This window comes from Canis lupus, chromosome 25 (assembly GCF_003254725.2).
Source record: "Canis lupus dingo isolate Sandy chromosome 25, ASM325472v2, whole genome shotgun sequence".
NCBI lineage: Eukaryota > Metazoa > Chordata > Mammalia > Carnivora > Canidae > Canis > Canis lupus.
Window position 1 is genome coordinate 43,084,443 of NC_064267.1, and position 24,001 is coordinate 43,108,443.

At 48.3% G+C, this 24,001-nt stretch overlaps 1 protein-coding gene, 1 long non-coding RNA gene and 1 pseudogene across 4 annotated transcripts; 2 read left to right on the forward strand and 1 right to left on the reverse strand.

The window, feature by feature from the left end:
• Positions 1 to 285: 285 nt before the first annotated feature.
• LOC112670151 (uncharacterized) lies at positions 286 to 17,031 on the reverse strand. Its single transcript, XR_004816814.2, has 4 exons — positions 16,894 to 17,031; positions 6,691 to 6,752; positions 4,790 to 4,914; positions 286 to 713 (listed from the first exon to the last, which is right to left on the reverse strand). It is a non-coding gene; the product is annotated as an uncharacterized LOC112670151 (long non-coding RNA).
• LOC112670150 (cofilin-1-like) lies at positions 3,443 to 4,184 on the forward strand (annotated as a pseudogene).
• C25H2orf72 (chromosome 25 C2orf72 homolog) lies at positions 13,304 to 23,338 on the forward strand. Of its 3 annotated transcripts, XM_049101221.1 has the most exons (4): positions 13,304 to 13,992; positions 16,926 to 17,039; positions 20,529 to 20,564; positions 20,712 to 20,849. In XM_049101221.1, exons 1-3 carry the CDS (start codon positions 13,392 to 13,394, stop codon positions 20,531 to 20,533), a joined length of 720 nt encoding a protein of 239 aa, XP_048957178.1. In that variant the 5' UTR covers positions 13,304 to 13,391; the 3' UTR covers positions 20,534 to 20,564; positions 20,712 to 20,849. The 3 variants fall into 3 exon arrangements, with proteins under 3 accessions (XP_048957178.1, XP_048957177.1, XP_025319191.1); XM_049101220.1 differs by lacking the exon at positions 20,529 to 20,564 and having other exon boundaries at positions 13,312 to 13,992; positions 16,929 to 17,039; positions 20,712 to 23,338; XM_025463406.3 differs by lacking the exon at positions 20,529 to 20,564 and having other exon boundaries at positions 13,313 to 13,992; positions 20,712 to 23,338.
• Positions 23,339 to 24,001: the final 663 nt, after the last annotated feature.

The following is a 24,001-nucleotide window of genomic DNA, read 5'->3' on the forward strand; positions in this document are numbered from 1 at the left end:
GTCTAGTTTTAAACAATGCTATATTCCAGGATATAACACAGAGACTTGCACATAGTAGGCTCTCAATATATATTCATGGAATAAAGCAAGCACTTTGTTTAAAACTTGGAAAGCTAATCTTCTAGTTGCTAATAATAAAAAACTGGGCAATATTTTCTTTTTATTGTCCTGATTTTCTGCTTTTTTTTTCCTACAAGAAACGGGTTGAATAGAGGATTATAACCACTGCCTCAGAATTATCCCAGAATGAATACATAAATTCCTCTGTACACACTGGGTTTTTTTATTTTATTTTATTTTTATTTATTTTTTAGAAGGGGGAGGGGCAGAGGGAGAGGAAGAAAGAGAATCTCAAGGAGTCTCCACGTGGGGCCCAATGTGGGGCCATGAGGACCTGAACCGAAACCAAGAGTCAAACACTTGACTGACTGAGCCACCCAGGTGCCTTGCAAACATACTGTTTTTAGGTTTTTGTTATATGCGTTGGTGGCTGAGAGAGTTAGCATTTCCTTGACTACAGATTGGTCTTCTCAAGTTTGCCTCAAGAAAGACAAACCAGGGATCCCTGGGTGGCGCAGCGGTTTGGCGCTTGCCTTTGGCTCAGGGCGCGATCCTGGAGACCCGGGATTGAGTCCCACGTCGGGCTCCCGGTGCATGGAGCCTGCTTCTCTCTCTGCCTGTGTCTCTGCCTCTCTCTCTCTCTCTGTGTGTGACTATCATAAATAAAAATAAAAAAAAATAAAAAACTTTAAAAGAAAGACAAACCAGTGACTTTGGGTGTTCATTTGTCCCAGATCTATAGCAAAGAAAAAAGAAAAAAAAAATTCTAAAGACTCAAAATGCTTGGAATTCTTGTTAGAGGATTATAAAACTTAATGAGGACATGAGCTTCTGAATCCCATTCCACTACTCAGAGAATAAAGAGAAGTTCATAATAATTGTGTTAGGTATTAAGTAAACATCAGGTGGAAGAAGAGGAGTTTAGCAAGAATGCAAAAGGATGAAAATTCTTTCCAACACAGTGATCACAGGAGTGGTGACAAAATGATTATTCTCAAAGACTGAAATGAAAACTGCAAACCCAATAAAATCCCTGAGCTTCCCAGATTAGAGGATATCACAGAGTTCAGTACAAGGATCCAAGTGAAAATATAACACTATAAATATTTTATATGTATCTTTGTTTTTACCTTTCTCTGACTAAAAAATAAAGAAAAAAACATTTAAGCTTGCTTACAAAATGTTCCAATAAAATACTTAAAAAAAAAAAATCACAGGAAACGGGTGCTGGGTGGCTCAGTTGATTAAGCATCTGCCTTCAGCCCAGGTCAGGATCTCAGGGTCTTGGGACCAAGCCCACATCTCATCAGGCTCTTGAGGAGTGAGGAGCCCACATCTTCCTCTCTCTTTGCCCCTCCCCTCCATTCATATGCACGCGCGCTCTCTCTCTCTCTCTCTCAAATAATCTTTTTTTATTTTAAGTCATTAGTAAGAAGGGAAAATTAGATTAGGTGAAATAATGTGGAGCGAGAGATAAGATTAATACATAAAATGTTTATCATGAAAATCCTCTACACTTGCTAGATATGGGCCACGATTTGACTCTGAGCTTCCTTGCAGCCCACTCAAAGAAAGAAACAAGGCCAGCCGTATTACTCACAATGTTCATTAGATATAAACAAATCAGGTGCTTAATTCCAAGACCAGAAAGGAATTTCTTCTATATGCTTTCATACAATGGGCTTTCATAGGAATGCCTGGGTAGCTCAGTGGTTGAGCACCTGCCTTCGGCCCAGAGTGTGATCCTGGTGTCCGGGGATCAAGTCCCACATCGGGCTCCCTGCATGGAATCTGCTTCTCTCTCTGCCTCTCTCTCTCTGTCTCTCATGAACAAATAAATAAAATCTCAAAAAAGGGGGAGGGGCTTTGTAATACAGAGAACAAGGCCCTAAAAATATCCTTATTATAAATAAAACAATGAATACCATAGGGTTGGCATCGACAGCTGCCCTTCTTTAAGTCAACGGCATGACTCCATGTAGGTTCAAACAAAACAATCCCAGGCACCTCAGGGCAGAGAGCATGTGATCATCCAAGATGTAATATTCAATCTCAAATAAATGCTAACAAGGGCTAGAGCCCTCACGCATGACTGAATGTGTGACTCCCATTCAGACAAGTCTTCCTAAATGTTGTTTAATTCAACCAAATGTTTGCTAAGTATCAAACAAGAGTGAGTTTGAGGTTGCGGCTGTGATATGACAAGGACCCTTAATGTTCTGTGTTGCCAGTTAAGTGCAGACCTCATGTTTAAACAGGCAGCTGATGGGATCCCTGGGTGGCGCAGCGGTTTGGCGCCTGCCTTTGGCCCAGGGCGCGATCCTGGAGACCCGGGATCGAATCCCACGTCGGGCTCCCGGTGCATGGAGCCTGCTTCTCCCTCTGCCTGTGTCTCTGCCTCTCTCTCTCTGTGACTATCATAAATAAATAAAAATTAAAAAAAAAAAAATAAACAGGCAGCTGAGCTGAGGGCACAGTTAACAACCTCTTCTGAAAGTCAAGGAGCCTGAACAGAGATCTCCAGATGTCCCCCCACAGAGGGGGGCTAGGCAGGACCAGGCAGGGCCACTTTGGTTTCACCCTCACATACAAATGACAAACACCTCAAATTCTAAGGCTAGTGTTCCAGATCTTTTCAGGTCCAAGAACTATTTTTAAGGCTCCCCCCCACCAAACATGTATAATAATTATAACTTTGGAACAGGCTGAGTCAAAAATATATAAAATGACAGACTCCTTTTTAAAATTATGCATATAATAAATGTTCATTGTAGAAAATAATTGTAACTATGTATGGTAACTGATATTAACTAGAATTATTATTTTGAAATATATACAAATGTTGAATTATTATGTTGTATACCTGAAACTAGTATGTTATGTGTCGACCATACCTCAATAAAGAAGAAAGAGAGAAGGGCCCCTGGGTGGCTTAGCAATTAAGCATCTGCCTTCGACTCAGGGCATGATCCTGGAGTCTCAGGGGCTCCCTGCATGGAGCCTGCTTCTCCCTCCACCTATGTCTCTGCCTCTCATGAATAAATAAATAAAATCTTTAAAGAGAGAGAGAGAGAGAGAGAGAGAGACCCAACTACATAGATAAGCAATGAGCAAAGATAAAAATCACCAATATTTTGGCAGCCCAGCCTCTATTCCTCTCTGTGGAAGTCAAAGGTGAATCAATTACTCTCTCATTCAGCTTCTTTATAACTAGGACATTGTCATGTAACATAAACTTAGCCAATTAGGTACTCCTGCTAAGGACTTTGAATTGTGAAGGAGTGATGCAAAGGTCCTGTGGTCAGCCAGGTAATACAGTGGCTGCAGCAGAGTTAAGAGTTTAACAGCATGGGTTCAGTCAGATCCCAGCAGCACCTGCAGTGGCTCTCATCTCTTCTGACCCTTTTTGCTATCTCCCTTTCGCTTCCGGAAGCACGGCCTCTGGCGTGGCGGTTTCTGACGGTGTCATCAAAGTGTTTAATGACATGAAGGTGCATAAGCCTTCAACACCAGAAGAGGTGAAGAAGTGCAAGAAGGCAGTACTTTTCTGCCTGAGCGAGGACAAGAACATCATCCTTGAGGAGGGCAAGGAGATCCTGGTAGGTGATGTGGGCCAGACTGTAAATGACCCCTACGCCACTTTTGTCAAGATGCTATCTACCAGACAAGGACTGCCGCTATGCCCTCTATGACGCAACCTATGAGACCAGGGAGAGCAAGAAGGAGGACCTGGTGTTTATCTTCTGAGCACCCAAGTCTGCACCCCTTAAGAGCAAAATATTTATGCCAGCTCCAAGGATGCCATCAAGAAAAAGATGACTGGGATCAAGCATTAATTACAAGCAAACTGTTATGAGGAGGTCAAGGACCGCTGCACCCTGGCAGAGAAACTGGGGGGCAGTGCTGTCATCTCTCTGGAGGGCAAGCCTTTGTGAGCCCCCTCCAGCCCCCTGCCTGGAGCATCTGGCAGCCCCAGACCTGTCCATGGGGGTTGTAGCCTGCCCCCTTCCTGCCAGACTGGAGGGGCTGGGGGGATCCCAGCAGCGGGAGGGCAATCCCTTCACCCCAGTTGCCAAACAGCCCCCTCACCCCCTGGACCTTACTCCGCCCTCTATCCCTGACAGTTCTGTCTTTCTCAAACCATTTTTTTAAAAGATTTTATTTATTTATGAGCAACACAGCAGAGAGGAGAGAGAGAAAGAGGCAGAGACACAGGCAGAGGGAGAAGCAGGCTCCATGCAGGGAGCCCAATGTGGGACTCGATCCCAGGTCCCCAGGATCAGGCCCTGGGCTGAACGCGGCATTAAACCCCTGAGCCACCCGGGCTGCCCTCTCAAACCATTTTTGATCTTCTGATTCCTCTTGGGTTGAAGCAGACCAAGTTCCCCCCAGGCACCCCAGTTTGGCGGGAGCCTGTATTTTTTTAATGACACCCCAGTTCCCCACCTGTTCCTCCCTTTTCCTATGCTGCCAACTTCTAACTGCAGTAGTGACTCTGGGCTTATCTGTTTAGTTCTGTGTATAAATGGAATGTTGTGGAGATGACCCTTCCTTGCGCTGCCTCCCCTTTTCCCCTGGTCTTGGCACTTATGGAAACAGGACCAGTAAGGGACCTTCAATTAAAAAACAACAACAACAACAACACACACAACAATTAAAAAAAAAAAAAAAAAGAGTTTAACAGCATAATCCTGAGGGGCCAGCAGCAATAATGCCAAAGCCAGCATACCGGGCAGACTGTTTTGGGGAGGATACTGCCATTGAAATAGTCTCTGATTTCAGCAGAAGGTCCCAGGGTGGCTTCTCTGATATGTCAGTTCGCAGCCCCTTGAATTGAATGGAGACTGGGTCCCCCTTGGGAAAAAAAAAATAACATCAAAAATATATTCTGCTTATCTTGCTCCTGCTTTTCCTACAGGGGATTTGACCACACATCAGGGAAACTGTGCCCTGGGGAAAGGAATGAACCAGAACTTTCAGGGGTTTTGGAATACAGCACAGACCAACAGTAATCCTAGGGGAACCAGAACACTGCCAGGCTGAGTGATAAATGGAGCTTTGGTGGGAGTCCTGCTCATAGGAGGACTGCTGGAATCCTGAACCTGTTACTTCTCCAGTGCCTCAGTATAAGCTTGGAATAGATATCCTAAACCTAAGCAGAATCCACACATTGGTTCTATGATCCAAAAGTAAGGGCTATTATGGGAAGGGCAAAGGAGAAGCCCCAGGAGTCTCCCTCCCCAACAAACAGTAAACTTGAAGGGAAATCAAGGCCCAGAAGGGAACATAGCTATTAGTATCACTGTGAATGAGTTGAAGGGGTGTGCGTGTGTGTGTGCATGTGTGTGTGCATGTGTGTGCGTGTGTGTGTGTGTATGGGGGGATGACACCTCTTACCATCCTACATAACTCTCCTCTCTGATCAGAAGCATAGGGAGGGAATGAACAGCAGTAAGTCTCCTCCATTTTGCTTCTAGACTTTGTGCTGGATGGGCCTTGACCATCTCGCTGCCCTACAGGGCATCATGCTGGTTCACTGCATTGATGACATTGTGCTTAGACTTGGTGAGGTGCCTCAGATGCTCTCATGGTTCACGGGTTCACTGAGTTTCCCCAAATATTATCAACAATTCGTAGAAAGATATTGATTCCTGGGCCTTTCCCTCATCGTGGCAAGATAGCTGCTGCAGGTCCAAATATCAAATCCACACAACACTGTCCCGAACAAGAAGGAAGATGATGGTCTAAAAAGGCACCTTCCCTAGTCAGGCAAGAAAATCTTTCCCAGAAGTCTCTCCAGGGGACTTCCTCTAGTCGGATTGGCTAGAATTGAGTCACATACCCACTCCAAGACCAATCACCAACAAAGAGAGGCAGGAGTGTCATAGGTGGCTTAATTTACTAGTGATTCAACCCCTGGCCCTCTATAAAAAAGAAAGAAAGAAAGAAAGAAAGAAAGAAAGAAAGAAAGAAAGAAAGAAAGAAAGAAAGAAAGAAAGAAAGAAAGAAAGAAAGAAAGACGGAGGAAGGAAGGAAGGAAGGAAGGAAGGAAGGAAGGAAGGAAGGAAGGAAGGAAGGAAGGAAGAAGGAAAAAGGAAAAGAAGAAAAAGGAAAGAAGGAAAGAAAAGGAAAGAAGGAAAGAAAAAGGAAAGAAGAAAAAAATCAGGGCTCAGTGAGCATGGAGTGGCAGTAAGGAGGGAACTAACTAATGTCTGTCACAGCCAGTACCCTTGTCCTGTCACTGTCCAGTTGAAAACAAATCTAAACAAAATTGTCAATGAAGGCACAGAAATCATCCTTGTAAGGGAACGGTAGCATAGCTTCTAGATTTGTGCTCCCCAATATGATAGCTACTAGCTATCTGGGGCTATTTAAATTTAACTTAGAATTATTTAAAATTAAATAAAAATTTAAATACAGTGCCTCGGTCACACTAGTCACATGGCAAGTGCTCAATAGTCACCAGTGGCTAGTGGCTACTGCTAGAGGCCCCCTTGCCTTTGCCCAGCACAACCTGAGAATGGGAAGCTGAGCAGCCTTGAAGCCAGTAATCCCAGAAGCTTTCTGACCTGGGGAGCCACATTCAACATACAGGTCTGGCAACGAAACCGTGCATTTTGGGGCACTTACCAGACCCATCCTGACTGAATCTTCCATTAATCTCTCTGGGCAGGAGACATGCTGGCCAGGAGCTGGTTTGAGCAAATAATGTTATCATAAGGTTAATATTTAATGGTTACTTTGTCCTACACCAGGTGGGCATCCTCTGAAGAATGATCATGAAGTCACCCACGGCACGCATCCCCAAAACACACATTCTTTCTGTATCTCATCAGCCTCTCTAAGGGACTAAGGGGTGGCAGAGAGTATACAGATGAGACATATAGGTACAGGGCAGGGAGTCCATGGTGAGCACTGCCCCTCAGGTCCACCCCATGGGCACAGCCAATGTGCTACTTGATTGTCTGTCAAGGGGTGTACGTGCTGAGCCCTGGCTGAGGAAAGGTTATCCTGTGATAACCCTCTTCTGATCCACTCTAACCTCAAGAGGACTGACAATTAAGGTGTCACCTTGAGTGAAGTTGGTATATTCGGATCCTCAGAGAGGCAAAGGCCCCACTCAGCTCTTAGAGACCACTTCCTGGCCACTCTCTGCCAGTGCCATTCTCCTGCAAGGCTGGGTCTTGGGAGACTCATGCTCACACTCTAACTTGACGTGGACAGGGAAATTTTAAAGGAGGACCAAGTTGAGTGGATTTGAGGTCACCCTATGTCATTGCAGCCTGGGTCAGCTGCTGTTTCCCTCCCTTCTGGGCCCGAGGCTCAGATGCCAGCAGATCCTCATAAAGTCACCTTGAGGCCAAGGCCAGGGCAGCAGGTGCAGACAGCCTCGCCAGGGTTGCCTGCTGAAGCTGCATTTCACCAACACTACTCTGGGCTGAAGCTTCAGACATGCTGGCAATGCTCAGGCGAGCTTGTCACCTGCTCCTGGATGCCAGGCAGAGCTGGCTGGTGTCCCTGCCTTTGCCTGGATGCTCTTTTATCTGTTACTCCCAGGTCTCCCACGTGCGCCCCTCGCGGGGGGGTGATGGGGTCAGATGCTCAAGCACAGGCTCAGTGCACATTTCTGCAGATGGAGGATTGCCTGCCTGCCCAACTGCCTCAGCCAGTGCAGGTGTGCCCTGGAGGGCCTGCCCACCTCTCCTCCTGACACCAGGAACCCATCCTGGGCCCAGCAAGGGTATAGTAGGGATTAGAGCTAGGGCCTTTCTGCCTGGCCATCTTAACAGACCTCCATCAGACCTTCATTTACCTAAAGCTCAGACGAAACTGAGATGCCTGACCCTCATAAGAACACCAGCTGCCACGGAGATCTGCATTCCCAGTACCAGGAACCAGCCCTGGCCCGGTGGGCGATGAAAGGCAGCAGAATACATCACTCAGAAATGTGCCACTTTGGCATGTAGATTATTTGAGGGGAAAGCAATCAAGACCCAAAAGGCTCAGGAAAAGCTTTTTACTTCTTTAATGGACTAGAAGAATTGAGATAGGGAGAGAGAGAGCTGTTACCAGAGATTTTTTTTTTTTTTTTTTTTTTTCAGTCAGAGAGACTTACCTGCATGGCCACACCAATATCTGATTACCAAACATCTGCTCTTCTCATCTTCCTGTGACTTGTCCTCCTCCCTCTGGAGCCCCAGGCCCCTGTCCATTCCTTTTTTTTTTTTTTTTTCCTTTTAAGATTTTATCTATTTATTCATGAGAGACACACAGAGAGAGGCAGAGACATAGGCAGAGGCAGAAGGAGGCTCCCTAAGGGGAGCCCGATGTGGAACTCGATCCCAGGACCCCGGGATCATGACCAAAGCCAAAGGCAGATGCTCAACCACTGAGCCACCCAAGTGCCCCCCTTCCTTAGCTCAGGATGGCATGTGAGCCTCAATTGTCCCACTGCCTTTGAGTCTTACGTCTTTGTGGGTGTCAGTACAGATGTAATTAAATGCATTTGCTCCTGTTAATCTGCCTTATGTTAATTTAATTATTAGACCAGCCAAAGAACCTAGAAGGGAAGAAAGGAAGATGTTCCACCTTGACAACAAGGAAATGAAGTCCTGGTCCAGTGGTCCCCTCGTGGTCATCCCACAGCCAGGACACAGCACAGGTGGTGCTCCACTATCAGACCCAAGTCTCGAAACCTCCTCCTGCCCCTGCCTCTGGGTCCTGGGGACTCCCCCAACTTCCTAACCCTTTTCATGGTCTTCCTCACATGTAAGATCTTTCTCTCTCTATTGGGCTTCCTCAGGAGCCCATACACTCTCCCCAGGTCCCACCGTCCTCATAGCTCTGAAAACAATTGTTTTAGGGGAGAAGGGAGAGCAAGGAAAGATGTGAAGAAAGACGGATGGGGAAGGGAAAAAAAGTGATTGGACAGGACAAGGGAGAAGAGGAGGGGAGGGAGGTGCAGGGGAGATGGGGGAGGGAGGAGGAGGGGGGGAGGGAGGAAGGAAGGACAGCAAGAGAGACAGAGAGGAGGACAAAGGAGGTACCACCCAAAACCAGACCAAGATCACTCCTTTCTCAAATCATCACTTTCTCATAACTCTTCCCACCAAGTTCTGCTTGCGGGACCCCAGGGAAGTAAATAGTTTCAGAAACCCCATTTGCACTTTGCATCTTCACTGAAAAACAGAGAAATCAGAAAAAGCCTGTTTTTTTATGATATTTTCGAGGGTGTGGACAGAGAGGAGGAAAAATGATCTTGGCCTCCCGCCTTTTTTTTTTTTTTTTTTTTAAGGTTTTCGTAGTTTCCTGTTAATTTAATACCTGAACCTTTGACATGTAAATAACACAGGTAAAGATCAACTTCACCGGCCCTGGACTCCGACCTTTGTTTAACATCCACCCTCTCTCTGATTAATCCTCCATCCCATCCCTGGAAGGTTGGGAATTGTTACCTGTAAATTTAATGCCCAAGAATCAATAGCTTGAGGCAGAGCACATTGGTTTTATTTTTATTTTTTAAAGATTTTATTTATTTATTTACGAGAGACACACACAGAGAGAGGCAGAGACACAGGCAGAAGGAGAAGCAGGCTCCATGTAGGGTACCTGATGTGGGACTCGATCCTGGGACTCCAGGATCACGCCCTGGGCCAAAGGCGGCACTAAACCCCTGAGCCACCCAGGCTGCCCGCACATTGGATTTAGACAAGCCTTGTAAGACAGTCCAAAACTAAGTCTGGACAGCTGCTGTGTCTTCCCCTCTGTCCTCAGAGAGGTGACCTTGATGGGGTCAATGCCCTTTCCATCCACTTGGTAGGACTCCCACCGGCTTTGTCACAGCTGCAGCTTATATGTATGTACCCGGGCTGTGTATTGCTGGCACCGCAAGGCACCATTTACTTAGACAAAAATGATTTAAACAAGTGATTGAATCTCTCTTACTATTGTTGAGCACACCTGTATTTATTTCTTTTCTTGTTGGAGTGTTTCCTCTAATGGTGTTTTCAAAGACGGGCTCTATGTGAGAAACCTGATCCTTTAAATACCTGATAAATCAGCCAGAAATCAAAATCTAGGTTCAAAGTTCTTTCTCTGTAATGCTCGAAAAATATTATGCAACTATCATCTTAAATCCAGCATTGCTGTTAAGAAATCTGAAGTCAATCTGATTTTTGTTCCTTCCCCAACCTTTTGCTATCTAGATGCCTGGAATACAGATGTGATGGCTGGTGCTTTCATAGCCAGTTTGGATTATGAAGATGAATTGGGGTGGGGGGGCATGACTGGATTGAAACTAGAGTCCTCAGGGTGCCTAGGTGGCTCAGTGGTCGAGCGTCTGCCTTTGGCTCAGGTCGTGATCCCGCGGTTCTGGGATGGAGTCCCGCATCAGGCTCCCCACAGAGAGCCTGCTTCTCCCTCTGCCTATGTCTCTGCCTCTCCTTCTGTACCTCTCATGAATAAATAAAGTCTTAAAAAAAAAAAAAGAAAGAAAGAAACCTGAGTCCTCAAAGAACTAGTGATACAAAGCTACACTAATGGCCATGCCATGAACGGTCCACTTCCACACTTCTCCAAAAGGTTAAAATAAACTTACACTGTGTTTGTGAGTCTCTGCTATTTATTAGTAGCTATTATTTGGAGTCTGTGCTATTAGCATCAGAAATGAATCTTAATTCATGTATTATGTAAATCTGCTTTGTCTTAAACTTTCCAAAGTCTGGTCAGTTTTCCCAATGATCGATATTGTCTTGGATATCAGCTACCTTGGCTACCTAGAAAGAGGCTTAAGCCTAAATTTTACCTAGTATCCTCCCTCCTGGGGAGTTTAAAGAAGTGGAGGAGAGGCAGTGAGGACAGGGGAATTGCCTCTGGCATTACAATGCAAATTTGGCTACCCCCCAAGTGCCTCTGACCCCCCCAATATTTACCAGGCACCTTTCTCAGGAAACTTCTGGGCACTCTCCCCTGGCCACTACTCTTCTCATGAGCTGGGTCATGTGGTTGGAATGTCCTGACCCAGGCAGGGGGAAGAAGGGCCAGGACTGCTTGGGGCTGCCAGGTCTGGTTGTTCTAAGCTTCTAACCCCAGGCTGATGTTACCATTCCTGGCTAGCGCAACTCTTTCCTGCCTCGGAGCACCGTGGCAGTGATGGTGATAAGGCTGGGGCTGGGACTAGGCAATGATCTATCCAAGCCAATGTAGGCAGAAAAAAGCACGTTTGTTATAAGACATTCACTGAGCCTATTCCCCTCTATAGCACCCAGCTCTCGTGTGCAAGGGGCTGTTGTTGGTTCCCACATTCCATGACTCAACCACCTGCTGCCTCTGAGGAGGTAGGAATGGGGGGAGGGGTGCAGGTTCTCAAGGTTTTTACATTCCTTTCTTAATCCTCATCAAGATGTGCTTCTGTGAAGAAAAAAAAAAAAGATGTGCTTCTGTGGCATCTTCAGGATTATACCCCCAGGAAGAGGCCAGCATCTCTAGAGGCTGGATTGTCAGCCTACATTACTTTTCTCATAGCACTGATCACCCATTGAAGCTGTTGTTTATGTGTTTATTTGTTTCTCTCTCTCTCTACCAGCCCTCACTAGACCAGCCCCTCCATGAAGGTAGGAATCTGGCCTGTTCCCAGCTGTCTCCCTAGCACTGGGCACAGTACACAGCAGAGATGCTCAAGAAATACAGGTTGGGGGCAGCGCGGTGGCTCAGCGGTTTAGCGCCTTCAGCCCAGGGCCTGATCCTGGAGACCCCGATCAAGTCCCACATCCGGCTCCCTGCGTGGAGCCTGCTTCTCCCTCTCCCTGTGTCTCTGCATCTCTCTCTCTCTCTCTGTGTCTCTCATGAATAAATAAATAAAATCTTAAAAAAAAAGTTAAAAAAAAATAAATACAGGTTGAGTGAATCACCCTGATTCTGGCCCAGGGCTTCTTGCTTCAAATCTTGGGTTTTTCCCCACCCAAGCCCCTGGATCTCTGCCCCGAGCGAAGACGATACATAGAGGGAAGAGGTTTATATTAACTAGACCTGCAACAAGGATATGGTGTCTTCACTCCAAACATTGGCTAAAACAACTGCTGGATAATTAGGCTTAAAGCAGGGCTGCCTGTATATCTTTAAATCCCCACTGTTTGCACACAGTTAGTGCTCAAAAAAAGGTGTGTTTTATTGAATAGACATACAAATTCTCCAGGAGGAGATATTTCAGCATAATTATAGAGGAAAGGAAATAGGGTAACTGAAGAGCAGATTGGGGGTGATATGGAGGAGAGAGCTGAGCATGAACATGCTCTTGACCCAAAGGGGTCATTGGTCTATCCAGTGTAACAGGGCACAAGTAAAGAGCTTTGACCAGCACTGTTCAGTGCTGCAGCCACGAACTGCATGCAGCTATTTACTCTTAATTAAAATTAAATCAAATGTAAAATTTAGCTTCTCAGTTGCACTAACCAGATTTCAAGTAATAATAGCCACAGGGAGCTCCTGGCTACTGCATTGGACAGTATAGATAACATATAACGTGTCATCATCAAAGAATGTTGCATTGGACAAAGCTGACCTAGATCCTTGGAATTAACAGAACTTCATCTCTGCTTCTAACCTGGCCTACTGACATCCTCTTGTCACCCTCTACAGACCCCCGCCCCCCAGGTCCCGGTACCATCAGCGCCCCCATCTGCCTTCCTGAGCTTTCTGCTCTACAGGAAGTGATACTGTCCTCCTGGTTTTCACCCCACAGCGCCCTGTGGGTAGTAAGTATTTGTTGAAGTAAGGAGCCCTCGATTAGCTTTTGCTAAATGCTTAAGGCCCAAGAGGTGAAGTCAGTGACAGGAGAGAAGACCTCCCTGCTTCCCCTCTTTTCTCACCACCCTCCCCCCTCCCCGCACTCCCTTTCCTGGGGCCCCCACCAACACGCCAAAGCGGCACAGCTGCAGAAGCTCCAGTGCCCAAACTACACGGATTCACGGCAGTGTCTGCTCCGCGTGTCCAACCGATCTACGTCTTTGTTCCCACGATAATTTTCTGTCCTCCTTCACCTTTGGCGGCCCTGCACCTAGTGGGTGCTCAGGAAGTGTTCGTTAAATGTATGGATGAACCGGTGCGCGGACGGACGCACAGACCGACGACCGGATGGACGGCTCGGCGCCCCGCGGCGGCCACTCGGGCCGCGGGAGCAGCCGCCCCCAGGCCCCCGCGCGGCCCGCGGGCCGGGGGGCGGGCGGGGCTGGGCCCTCGGGGGCGTGTCCTCCGGGCCCGGCGCCGGCGCCCCGAGAGGCGCGCTGCTGGCGCCGCAGGGCCCGGGCGGCCGCGGAGGGCGGGCGGCGGCGAGCATGGAGCGCGAGCTGGAGGAGCTGGCGGCGCGGCCCGCGCTCCCGGCCGGGCCGCCCTTCCAGGCGCTGGTGGAGGCGGCGGGCGGCCGCGGGCAGGTGCTGCTGGTGGGCGAGCTGTGGGAGCGCGAGCAGAGCCGCGCGCTGCTGCGGGACTTCGCCCGGGCCGTGTTCCCGCCCGAGCCAGCCGCGGGCAAGCCGGGCGGCGCGGGGGCCGGGGCGCCGGGGGCGCGGGGGGCGCAGGGGGCGCCCGGGACGGCGGGGGCGCGCGCCATCCGCTCGCCGCTCGTCTTCGTGCTGTGCCGCGCGTCCTCGCTGACCGCCCGGGAGCCGCGGCGCCGCCTGCGGGAGATGCTGCGGGACGTGCGCGGCCGCCGGCGGGCGGGCGCGGCGCTGGTCGGGGTGCTGGTGGCCGAGGCCGGCCCGGAGGACGCGGCGGCGCCCGGCTTGCGGCTCCTGGAGGCGCTGCTGCGCGCGGTGTTCGGCCGCCAGGCGGGGGGCCCCGTGCAGGCGGCCGCCTACTGCCCCGGCCACCCGGCCTCCAGCCTGGCCGTCCAGGCGGCCGCCTGCAGGGCGCTGCAAGCCGCCGGGCCCGCGCGACCAGGTGAGACCCCGGGGCCCGGAGGGCGCGGGCGGGCGGCGGCTGGGGGAGGCCCCCCAGGCTGGAACTCCTTAGGCCAGCTTCCCTCCTCGCGCACCACGGGAAACTGAGGCCCCGGGAGGGGAGGTGCCTCACACCCGGCCTCCCAGCTAGAGCCGAGCGGGGCCTGGGCACGGGGTCCGCTCTGTTCCGGAAGGATCCAGAGAGCCTCAGAGACGCAGGGGCTTGGGAAAGCCGAGCCGACCAGCTCAGGGCAGGAAAGTTGATGGAGAGAGGGTGGGACCGTGCTGGGAGCTGGAGGGAGGCAGAGCAGGTGAGAAAGCCTCTGGAGGTCCGAGTTCCAAGGTGGGAAGGGGAACAGAACAGGGACCAGGGGTTTGGCGGTGCCTGGAGCTGCTAGACGCTGTGCAGCCAGGGATGCGGCGCTGGAGGCTCAGCGTGGAAGCACCACACAGGGTCAGAGGGAGAAGATAAGGAATAGATGCCAGGACTTGGAGGTGTGGGGAAAGGGTGTGGGCGACTGAAGGCCCAGAATCCTTCTTGGCCACCCACTCTGGTCGTGCACCCACTGCTGCTCTCCACCTTCTGAAGCGTGGAAGAGGAGAGTGAGGGGCTGTCATCAGCAGAAGTGTCAGAACTCTTCCACCCTGGTGCAGAAGGTTTCACAAGAGCCTTTCCGGATTTTAGGATTAAAATACTGACATTGAGTACAGCTGGATCTGGCAAAGCTGAGAGGAGCAGGATTGTTGTTGCTCTCCCAGATGTCTTCCCGACCCCACCTTCCCAGCACCTGCTGCCCTCCGCCCAAGCTCTCCAGCCTCCCCTTCTAACAGCTAAAGAGTTAAGGAAGGCAGAGACTGTGTTCTGCTCCTCTGAGCATTGGTGTGTTAACCAGAAACTGAGAGATGCCAAGGCTTTCAGGGGGCCTTTTCCAGCAAGGAGACTTGGTACCTCTGATGTCACAAACGTTCCAGAGCTACCAGCTAGCTTGGCCTGCCTGGGTGAAGACCATGCATCTCAGCCCTAGAGCTTGCCCCAACCTATGCACGACCCCCCAACCCCGCCCCATGCCTACAACTTTCTGTTGAGTCTGTGGTAGGAGCTAAACTTGAAACTCTATAACCAGTATCCTGAAAGACATAGGGCATGTCCTGAGGTGGATTGTTATTGTGATTGTTGCCAGCCCTTTCACTGACCCCGCCCTATGAGGGAAAGGAGGGACTTTAATACAACCAGATTTTCTGCTCCTAATGAGCTGGAACCTAGAAGATTGAGTTCTTAGTCTCTTAGTCCTCTCCCATTCTCTAGGAACATTTTTTTTTTTAAGATTTTCTTTATTTATTTATTTACTTATTTATTTATGAGAGACACAGAAAGAGGCAGAGACGCAGGCAGAGGGAGGATAAGCAGGCTCCATGCAAGGAGCCCCATGTGGGACTCAATCCCCGAAATCTGGGATCACGCCCTGAGCCAAAAGCAGCTGCTCAACCGCTGAGCCACCTAGGCGTTCCTCTAGGAACAACTTTTAATTCCCCAGAGCCAAGTGTGCCCTAGCCTCCTTGTACACCTTGCAGTTGCCTTGAATAACAACCTGCTTCTCCCTCTTCACCTGACCAATCCCATCAAGAGATTTGGGACTGAACTTCCTCCTCCAGGAAGTCTTCCCTGGCCCTCCCCACTCCCACTTGTAAATTTGCGAGGGAAATCCCAGAACTCTTAACCACCTGGTTTTGTCACTTCCCTTTTGTGTGTTTAATCATTATACCCATTTCCCAACACCTTGCCCTGCATGCAGAATCCTTGCCTCCTTTTATATTTTTATTTTTAAAAGATTTCTATCTATTCATTCATGAGAGACACAGAGAGAGAGAAGCAGAGACACAGGCAGAGGGAGAAGCAGGCTCCACGCAGGGAGCCCGATGCGGGACTCGATCCTGGGACTCCAGGATCATGCCCCAGGCTGAAGGCAGGCGCCAAACCACTGAACCACCCAGGGCTCCCCTCCTTGCCTCCTTTTAAATACTAACACTTAGGAAATCTTAACACTTTGCAGAGGAATCATTCTCTACTTTTTAAACTCGTTTCTACTTTTATAAAAACATCCTTAACAACGTGAAACCTTCCATTAATGACCAAAAGTCATGAGTGTAATCATAACTCACTGTCCACTGGTTTCCTCGGGACTTTTGCAGAGTGGACAGCGCCATGGATTCATGTTGCTAAGGTTTTGCTAGCAACTGCATCTGGCTTTTTAAAGTTTTCCAATCTCTTTCCTCACTGCCTGCTGGCTGTTCTTTTAGGTTGCCGATCCTTGGCAGTGACCTTTTACCTAGTTTATGTGCTTAATCCGGTTGAGGATCCTAATCCTAATCCAACAAAGGATCCAGTTTTATTAGGAGTGGGTGCAAAGAAAGAGTAAATAGGTCCTGAGTGAGGATTTATGAACAGGACATTTTGTGTTCCAGTTGGCCTTATTCCAGAGTTGGGGCTCTCAGATGCTGAGTGGTACTATAATAAGGAAACTAGACTGAACATGTGATTGTTTTATAGTAATTATCAGAAAGATTAAATCTGTTCCCATTGAGAAACAGTTTGAACTAAAACTTGGGGAAATTTCTGCTCTTTGAGTATAAACTTTGGTCCTGTGTAATTATTACTGGTTTCCTGTCATTTTTGTCACTACAGCTTCCCCAACATGGTACGTATATCATAGGGTTTTGTGAGGATAAAGTATAGCAATCTTTTTTCAGGGCGGGGGTCAATTTTGGAAATACAAAAACTCCACTCCCTTCACAAATCAGAATCTTTGTTTTTTGACCCAGACAGTTGAAACTAGGGCAGTTGATAATTGAAGCTCTTGGATTGCTGAACAGAAAATCTCCCAGTCCTGTCAAACATGCTCACCTGCTGCGTCTGGGACTTTGTGTTCTTTCTAGCAGCAGGACCCGGGGAGAGACCGGGCCTCCCAGCACTGCTGGCATGCTTTTCCTGGGGTCCCTGGAGCCGGGGGAAGGATCCAGATGCCAGCTCCCCCAGTGACCCAGCTCAGGGTGAGTGTGCTGCCTTCCTGGCTTACTGGACCCTTGGGACTAGGTGCTTGGGATTCTGGGAATGGTCATGTGTACACAGGGATCTAAGAGATAGAGTTGACCAATATCCAAGGTGGAACACTTATCGTGTACAGGGTGTGGAGGTGAGTGATGTGAGGTGCTCTTGTACCAGGCAAAGGGCACACAGCCCCCCAGCAGGGCTCTAGCCCCATGTGTCTCTCACCAATGAAGGCAGCTGGTGTGGGTAGGTCTGGAATGCAGGTGTCCGCCCCATGCATGCCCCAAGCACGGTGGGGTGCTTGGCGCCAGACTCATTCCATCCTCTTGTGAGGATCCAGGGAGTATCAGGGACAAGTGACATTGGAGCTAGGGGCTGGAAAATGGGAAGACTTGGAGAGGAAGTGGTATGAACGAAGGCTTGGCAGTGGCATGATGTCACACTCAGAGAAGGAGCCCCTGTTGGGAGTGCTGGGGTTGAGGTACAGGAGACTGGTAGGGCTGAGGCTGAGGAGGAGAGTTGGGACCAAACCAGGACCCTGGATCCAAGTCTTTCCAGAATAGTGAGCTGTTGGCCATTTCTGAGCAGGGGTGACCAGATTGGGAGCATTTTGGAGAGGTGACAAGGCAGGGAGAGACAAGAGGCAGAGCCAGTGAGGAGGGCACTGTGTAGTCCCAGGAGGAACAGCAGGCAGCCTGGACCCAACGCTGGCAGTCTGGAAACAGAGAGGCAGGAACTTAGCCGGAAACCATTTTTAGGGGAGGATCGTCAGGCTACTAAAGGGAGAAGCAGGGGAAAGACAGTTGTTCGAAGTCCACAGGAGCACCCAGTAGGCATTGAAGCTGTTGTGACAGAGATAGGGATCCCTGGGGGAGTAAGTTGTAACCCGCTAAACGTGTGTGGCCCACACCCCCAAAGTGTACGGAACAGTACAGCTCTGTCACAGAAACAACGGGCAGTGTTTTAAAACAAACCTTTATTGTGTCCCTTATGTTTACAAAAATCATTAGGCGAGGTGTCAGCCTTCCCTCGGCACAGAACACGTTACTACAAACTCAGTGGCTTAAAACAACACCCGTTAATTCCTCTGGATTTCCGTGGGTCAGGAGTCCGGGCAGGGCTTAGCCGGGCCTTCTGTTCGGGGGCTCCCAAGGCCACATTCCTTCCTGGAGCGAGTCCTGCAGGCTCACGTGGCTGTGGGCAGAGTCCGCTTCTTCGCTGCCTTCCCGGTGGCTGTCAGCTGGGCCTGTGCCCGCTCTCATGGCCAGCCCTCCGCACGGCTCTCAACACAGCAACGGCTTCTTCAATTAGCGGGAGACTTGGTGGTCACCTACAGTGTCAGCCACAGGAGTGACTCACTTTTGTCATATATGGTACCCGAATCAAGGGAGTGACTATCCCATCATATTCACAGGTCCCATCCACACTGAAAGGAGGCGATTATACAGGATGAGCACGCCAAGGGGTGGAAATCTTAGGGGTCATCTTAGAATTCAGCCTATCACAGGTGAAAGCTCAAGAAATTTGAAAAAGGAGAACAAATATTAAAATCATTTGCTTAGGGATCCCTGGGTGGTGCAGTGGTTTAGCGCCTGCCTTTGGCCCAGGGCACGATCCTGGAGACCCGGGATCGAATCCCATGTCGGGCTCCCGGTGCATGGAGCCTGCTTCTCCCTCTGCCTATGTCTCTGCCTCTCTCTCTCTCTTTGTGTGACTATCATAAATAAAAATTAAAAAAAAAAATCATTTGCTTAATTCCGTCACTCAAAAAACTATCATATGTATTTTGGCACAGATCATTCTGTCCCTCTGTCCATGTAGCTCCTTGTGCTACTTAAATTGTAATAAATACACTTCTAGGGGCACCTGGGTGGCTCAGCAGTTGAGCATCTGCCGTTGACTCAGGTTGTGATGCCAGGGTCCTGGGATCGAGTCTTACATTGGGTTCCTTGCAGGAAGCCTGCTTCTCCCTCTCTGCCTATGTCTCTGCCTCTATCTCTGTCTCTCATAAATAAATAAATAAGAATCTTTAATAAATAAATAAATACACTTCTATATAATGCATGAGTCATCTGTGAAATGTGTCAGATATTTAAAACATTCAATTGCAAAAATGTTAACTTCAATCTCTCCATCATCATTTTGGATATTTCTGGAAACCGAAGGGAAAAAATAATAAAGTAAAGGAATCTTAAACAATTTTTAAAAAAGATTGTATTTATTTATTCCACACAGAGAGAGACAGAGAGAGAGAGCAGGCACAAGCAGGGGGAGTGGCAGAAGGAGAGGGAGAAGTAGGCTCTACTGAGCTGGGAGCCTGAGGTAGGGCTCCATCCCAGAACCCCAAGAACTGAGCTGAAGGCAGCCGCCTAACAGCTGAGCCACCCAGACTCCCCAGAATCATAAAAAATTTTGCATAAATCTTGGATAACTTCCCTCTCTGTAGTATATACCCAATTTTTCAAAGGTTTTATTTATTTAAGTAATCTCTACTTTGAGTCCCCAGGTGGGACTCAAACTCCCAACCCTGAGATCAAGAGTTGTATGCTCTTTGGACCAATACAGCTAGGTGCCCCTGTAGCATGTAACAAATTATTTACTCTCCAGTAGAAGTGAATGTATTAAAATTGCATTCATGGACTATGCATATGTATCCATAACATATAATAAATAATAGGATCATACGTACAGACATTTATATATACTGTTGTTTTTTTTCTTCTTTTTTTATATATACTGTTTTGGAATCTACTTCCTTCACATAACATTGTGAGTGTGCAATACTCCACGGCAGTAATTACATACCAATAACATCTTTACTCTTCGGGGGGAATGGTAGGTAATTGTAGATTTGCATGCAGTTGTAGGAAATCATACCAAGAGATCCTGTGTACATTTGCCCCAGTTTCCTCCAATAGTAGCATCTTGCAAAACTGTAGGATAATATCACAACTGGGATATTGACATTGAAACAACCCACAGATCTTGTTAAGATTCCCCCAGTTTTACTTGAATTTGTGTGTGTGTGTGTGTGTGTGTGTTTAGTCCTACAGAATTTTGTGTGTCTTTTTAAAAAAATATATTTTATTTATTTGAGAGAGAGAGTGTGAATGAGTAGAGGCTGGGGGCAGAAGGAGAGGGAGAAGCTGACTCTCCACTGAGCAGGGATTATGCATCATTTTTAATGCTTGACTCCCACCATGTGGGTGAGTCATTCAGTCCCTTCATTGGACACTAAATTGGTTAGGATGCTTCTAGCTGCAGGTGGAGAAACCATGACTCCAGCTGGCATAGAGGCAAAAGCATTCAGTATCTCACCTAAAAGATAGTCTAGAGGAAGAGTCAGCTTCAGAGCTGATTGATTCAGGAGCCCAGTGACCCCATCGGGGACCCAGGTTCTCTCTGCTGGGCCACCCTTAGTGTCGTTTCATCTGGGCTGGAAGCCAGGTGGCTGTAGCAGTTCCACTAATTATTCCTAATTATTTCCTTAGGATAAAATCCTAGAAGTGGAATTGGTGGGTCAAAGGGTATGTACATTTTTAAGGTTTTTGATTTGTATTTTACTGTGGTTTTTCAGTAGATATTGACTGGGGCCAACTTCCTCCCTTTCATTCCTAGCTTACTCCCTCATGAACTTGACTTCTGATTGAGCGATTCCTTCCCTTGTGTTTCAGATCACCTCCAGGATTCTGAGGAGGAGCTGTCACTGACAGCTATATGTCCCAACGGAGACTGTGAGGACCCCGGGAAGGGGTCGAGAGCCTGTGATGGACTTGTCCATACTCCTGCTGAGCCCACTGGAGACCCGAGATGAAGGCTGGGCTCCTGGGCTACCCGCACTCTAACCTGCACACTGGGGACTGGCTCTTTCTCACCGAGTTCCCTTGCCTCTATGTTGACCTTGGAATGTTGTAACTACACAGAGGCCCCACCTGTCAGGGGCTGCTGCATTGAACCAGCTAGGGAAACTTATTTTCCTGGAACCTGCCCCCCACCTCAAATTTGCTCACTTTCTGATCACAGTGAGGTTATTTGGTCTTTCTGGACCTCGGTCTTTCTACACCATTGGGACAGATGGCTGTCTACTTTGAGGTTTTGTGGTGCTGTGGCAGCCCATGGTGTGTTGGCATGAGCATCCATCATTTCAAGTGCAACTGGAAAGAACTCTGGATCAGCTGTCATCAGATCAGGAAAGGGTGGGGAGCTTAGACCTGTCATTGAACCTTTGGGGCTTCTGTTTCATACACTTGAGGGACTATGAGCCCAGGGGCTCTCTCTCAACCCAGGGCCAGACTGCCGCTCCAGGTAGCACTGGAAGCTTGTGTATGCATGTGTGAGTTTGAAAGTATAAGTGTGTGTGTGTGTGTGTGTGTGTATTGGGAGGAGGGTTACTGTGACTGTGAGGTGCCCCTGGAACTTAGTGAGCTTCTCACAACGTACAGGACAGACTCCAACAGCAAAGACTTATTCCACCCAAATTGCTCATCATGGCACCTTTGAGAAACTCTGGATGAGCCAATCTCTTCTCTCTGAAATTCTAGGAAGTCCCCATCCCCCACCCCAGCAGAGAGGGTTGGGCTTCCTGAGATCTTGGCTGCCAGAGCAAGCTGGAATAAAAGACTGCACTGCTGCCCTGGGGACCTATTGGGTCAAAGCCAAGACATCCACATGCTCTGCATGGCCTCTTTCTTTCTCATGTTGACATTGACTTTCTGTGCCAAATCCTTTGAGAATAAGGATCCTGGGAACTGCCTCCGGCACCAAACAAGAAAGGTAGGGGTATGGATTATAAGGATGTGGGCCTTTATCTCAATCTCAGGCCCTTGTCCAAGGTCAAAGCAGACCCAACCTAGAAGTGCCAAGTTCCTGAATCCTTTTTTCTCTGTTTATGAGTCAGACAGGGTCGATGATATTCCCTTAAAAACCAGGAAAGCCATCTGTTCACTTATAGAAGGAACTCTGCATTACCTCCCTTGCCTTCCTCTCCTGCCCCTGGAGAAATGCGGTCTTTGGAATGGCAAGAGCAGCTCCTGATTTTCCTTGGTAGGAAGCACTGTCTAAGGGAAATAGCTAGATTCATTCATTCGTGCATGATTTGCTCAGCAGACATGCAGTTGGGCTACTATCTACCCAGGATTCTATAAGGTGCCGCATACCTTCTAGTAGTTATGTTGGCTTTCATCTCTGATACCAAAATGTGGAATTGGAAACTTGTGGCTGAGGGGCCATGTGATATCAAGGAGGGTCCCTCCTGGCTCTGTGCTTCAATCTATTCTTCATAATATGCAGCCAGGTTCTATCCTTTCTCTGCCTGGTGGGAATAGTGTGAAGGCAGGCAGGGTGACATCTTATTTGGGGTTGGTTAGTAGCAGGTGTCATTCTAATAATGCAAGGCTTTCTTACCAATAGGTAGACCTGGCTGACCTCCTACACATGAATGAACTCAATTACCACTGATTTTGTTTTAAAAATGGGGAAGCTGGTATTTTTGAAGCTGCTATATTTTTCTATTTCTCTGTTAATTTCTTTGTAATAATTGGGTTGGAGTCTTATTATTTGGTGGGGGGAGGGAGCTTTTATTAAGGTAGGAAATTATATAAGGCAGAAGTTACAAGGCACAGTCTCTGCTGTGTTTAAAATCCTTTTGTATTTGTTGCCAGTATTTGAAACTTGAGAGATTGCCTGTTAAAAAAGCTGGTTTTCTGGGTGGAGGATGGGGCATGCCATTAAATCTGGTTTGCTGTAATCCCCCTGCCCTGGAACCCTCCTCCCACCCATCTAATCCACCCCACCACTGTACTTCACTCATCTATGCCACCTGCCTGGTCCTGGTGGACATTTGAGTTTACAAACCTGTGGCATAAAGGGTGGTATACATATTTTTCATTACTTTCAGTTCCTCTGGTGACTAGTTGAAGAGAGAAGGTCTTTACTGGGATTTGTGTTCTGCTTCCCAACCAGGAAACATGGGACTGAGATACTTTGGGACCCAGGTTGGCTTTTTCGACACATGGCAAAGATAAGCATGATCTTTTTAGGAATAATCTGGTTGATATTTTTTTAGCAGACAGAAGAGTTAGGTGCTGGAAGGGATGACCTTGGTGGTAGGTCTCTTCCCCAAGGACTCTCAGAAGGCATGAAGATTGGGGTGGGCCAGGCGAGGGCCTCCAGGCAAGTCACAGTCGGGGCTGGTGCATATTAATCCTTCTAACATGGCAGTAGTTGTGCTGCTTCTGACTTGGATCAATAATTCCTTGTGTCTAATAAAACCGAATAGTACCTCATTGCTGTCAAATCAAAACCAGAATGGATCTTCCCCTTTATTCCCATAAAGTGTAACCTGCAGGGGTCCTTGGGAACAGGACACCTGGGCAAAAAGCAGGAACTCCTGGAATAGTTTGGCCTAAAGGACTTCCAGTCCTGCCCTGGGTGACATCTCCACAACTCTATTGGCTGGAATGGGAAAACATGTAGCTCAAAAGTAAACGTTTGAAAAGAGATTTTTTTCAAAGATAGCTTTTAACTTGGTGTTTAAGAGGATGTGTGTGTTTGTGCGCACACGGACGAGCACGTTTAACGAGATAAAATGGCCTTGCCTAAGTCTCAGAGGGCCCTTAATAATATTTGTCTCATGTCTCTCCTCTCAAAGTATTTGTCTCCAAGATTGACCACACAAGAGGAGTCCCTTGGTTGTCAAACCAGGAACAGGGCAAACCTGCAAAAGGGCCAAGTGCCAAGGCCCCCAAACCTGTGTGCTCTAAACCAGCCCCCCTTGTCCCAGACAAAGAACCCAGGATGCAAGCTCGGAAAAGGTGATGACCACCTTATTAATCTGACGGCAGTCTACCCTTCAAAGGTACCACGCCGCAGTGCTGGTTCCCTGTCCTGGGAGGCCTGCACTTTGTCCTGTTTGAATGGCAAACATAACCAGGGTGGTGAAGAGAGTCTTTTGTTTTGTACCCAA

What these genes read in the sequence shown, in the direction of transcription:
- C25H2orf72 (XM_025463406.3), top strand. Translation starts at nt 13,392, where the DNA reads ATGGAGCGCGAGCTGGAGGAGCTGGCGGCGCGGCCCGCGCTCCCGGCC. An exon ending in CGCCGGGCCCGCGCGACCAG is followed by an intron (nt 13,993 to 16,925) that starts GTGAGACCCCGG and finishes TGTTCTTTCTAG; the next exon opens with CAGCAGGACCCGGGGAGAGA. An exon ending in CCCCAGTGACCCAGCTCAGG is followed by an intron (nt 17,040 to 20,711) that starts GTGAGTGTGCTG and finishes CTTGTGTTTCAG; the next exon opens with ATCACCTCCAGGATTCTGAG.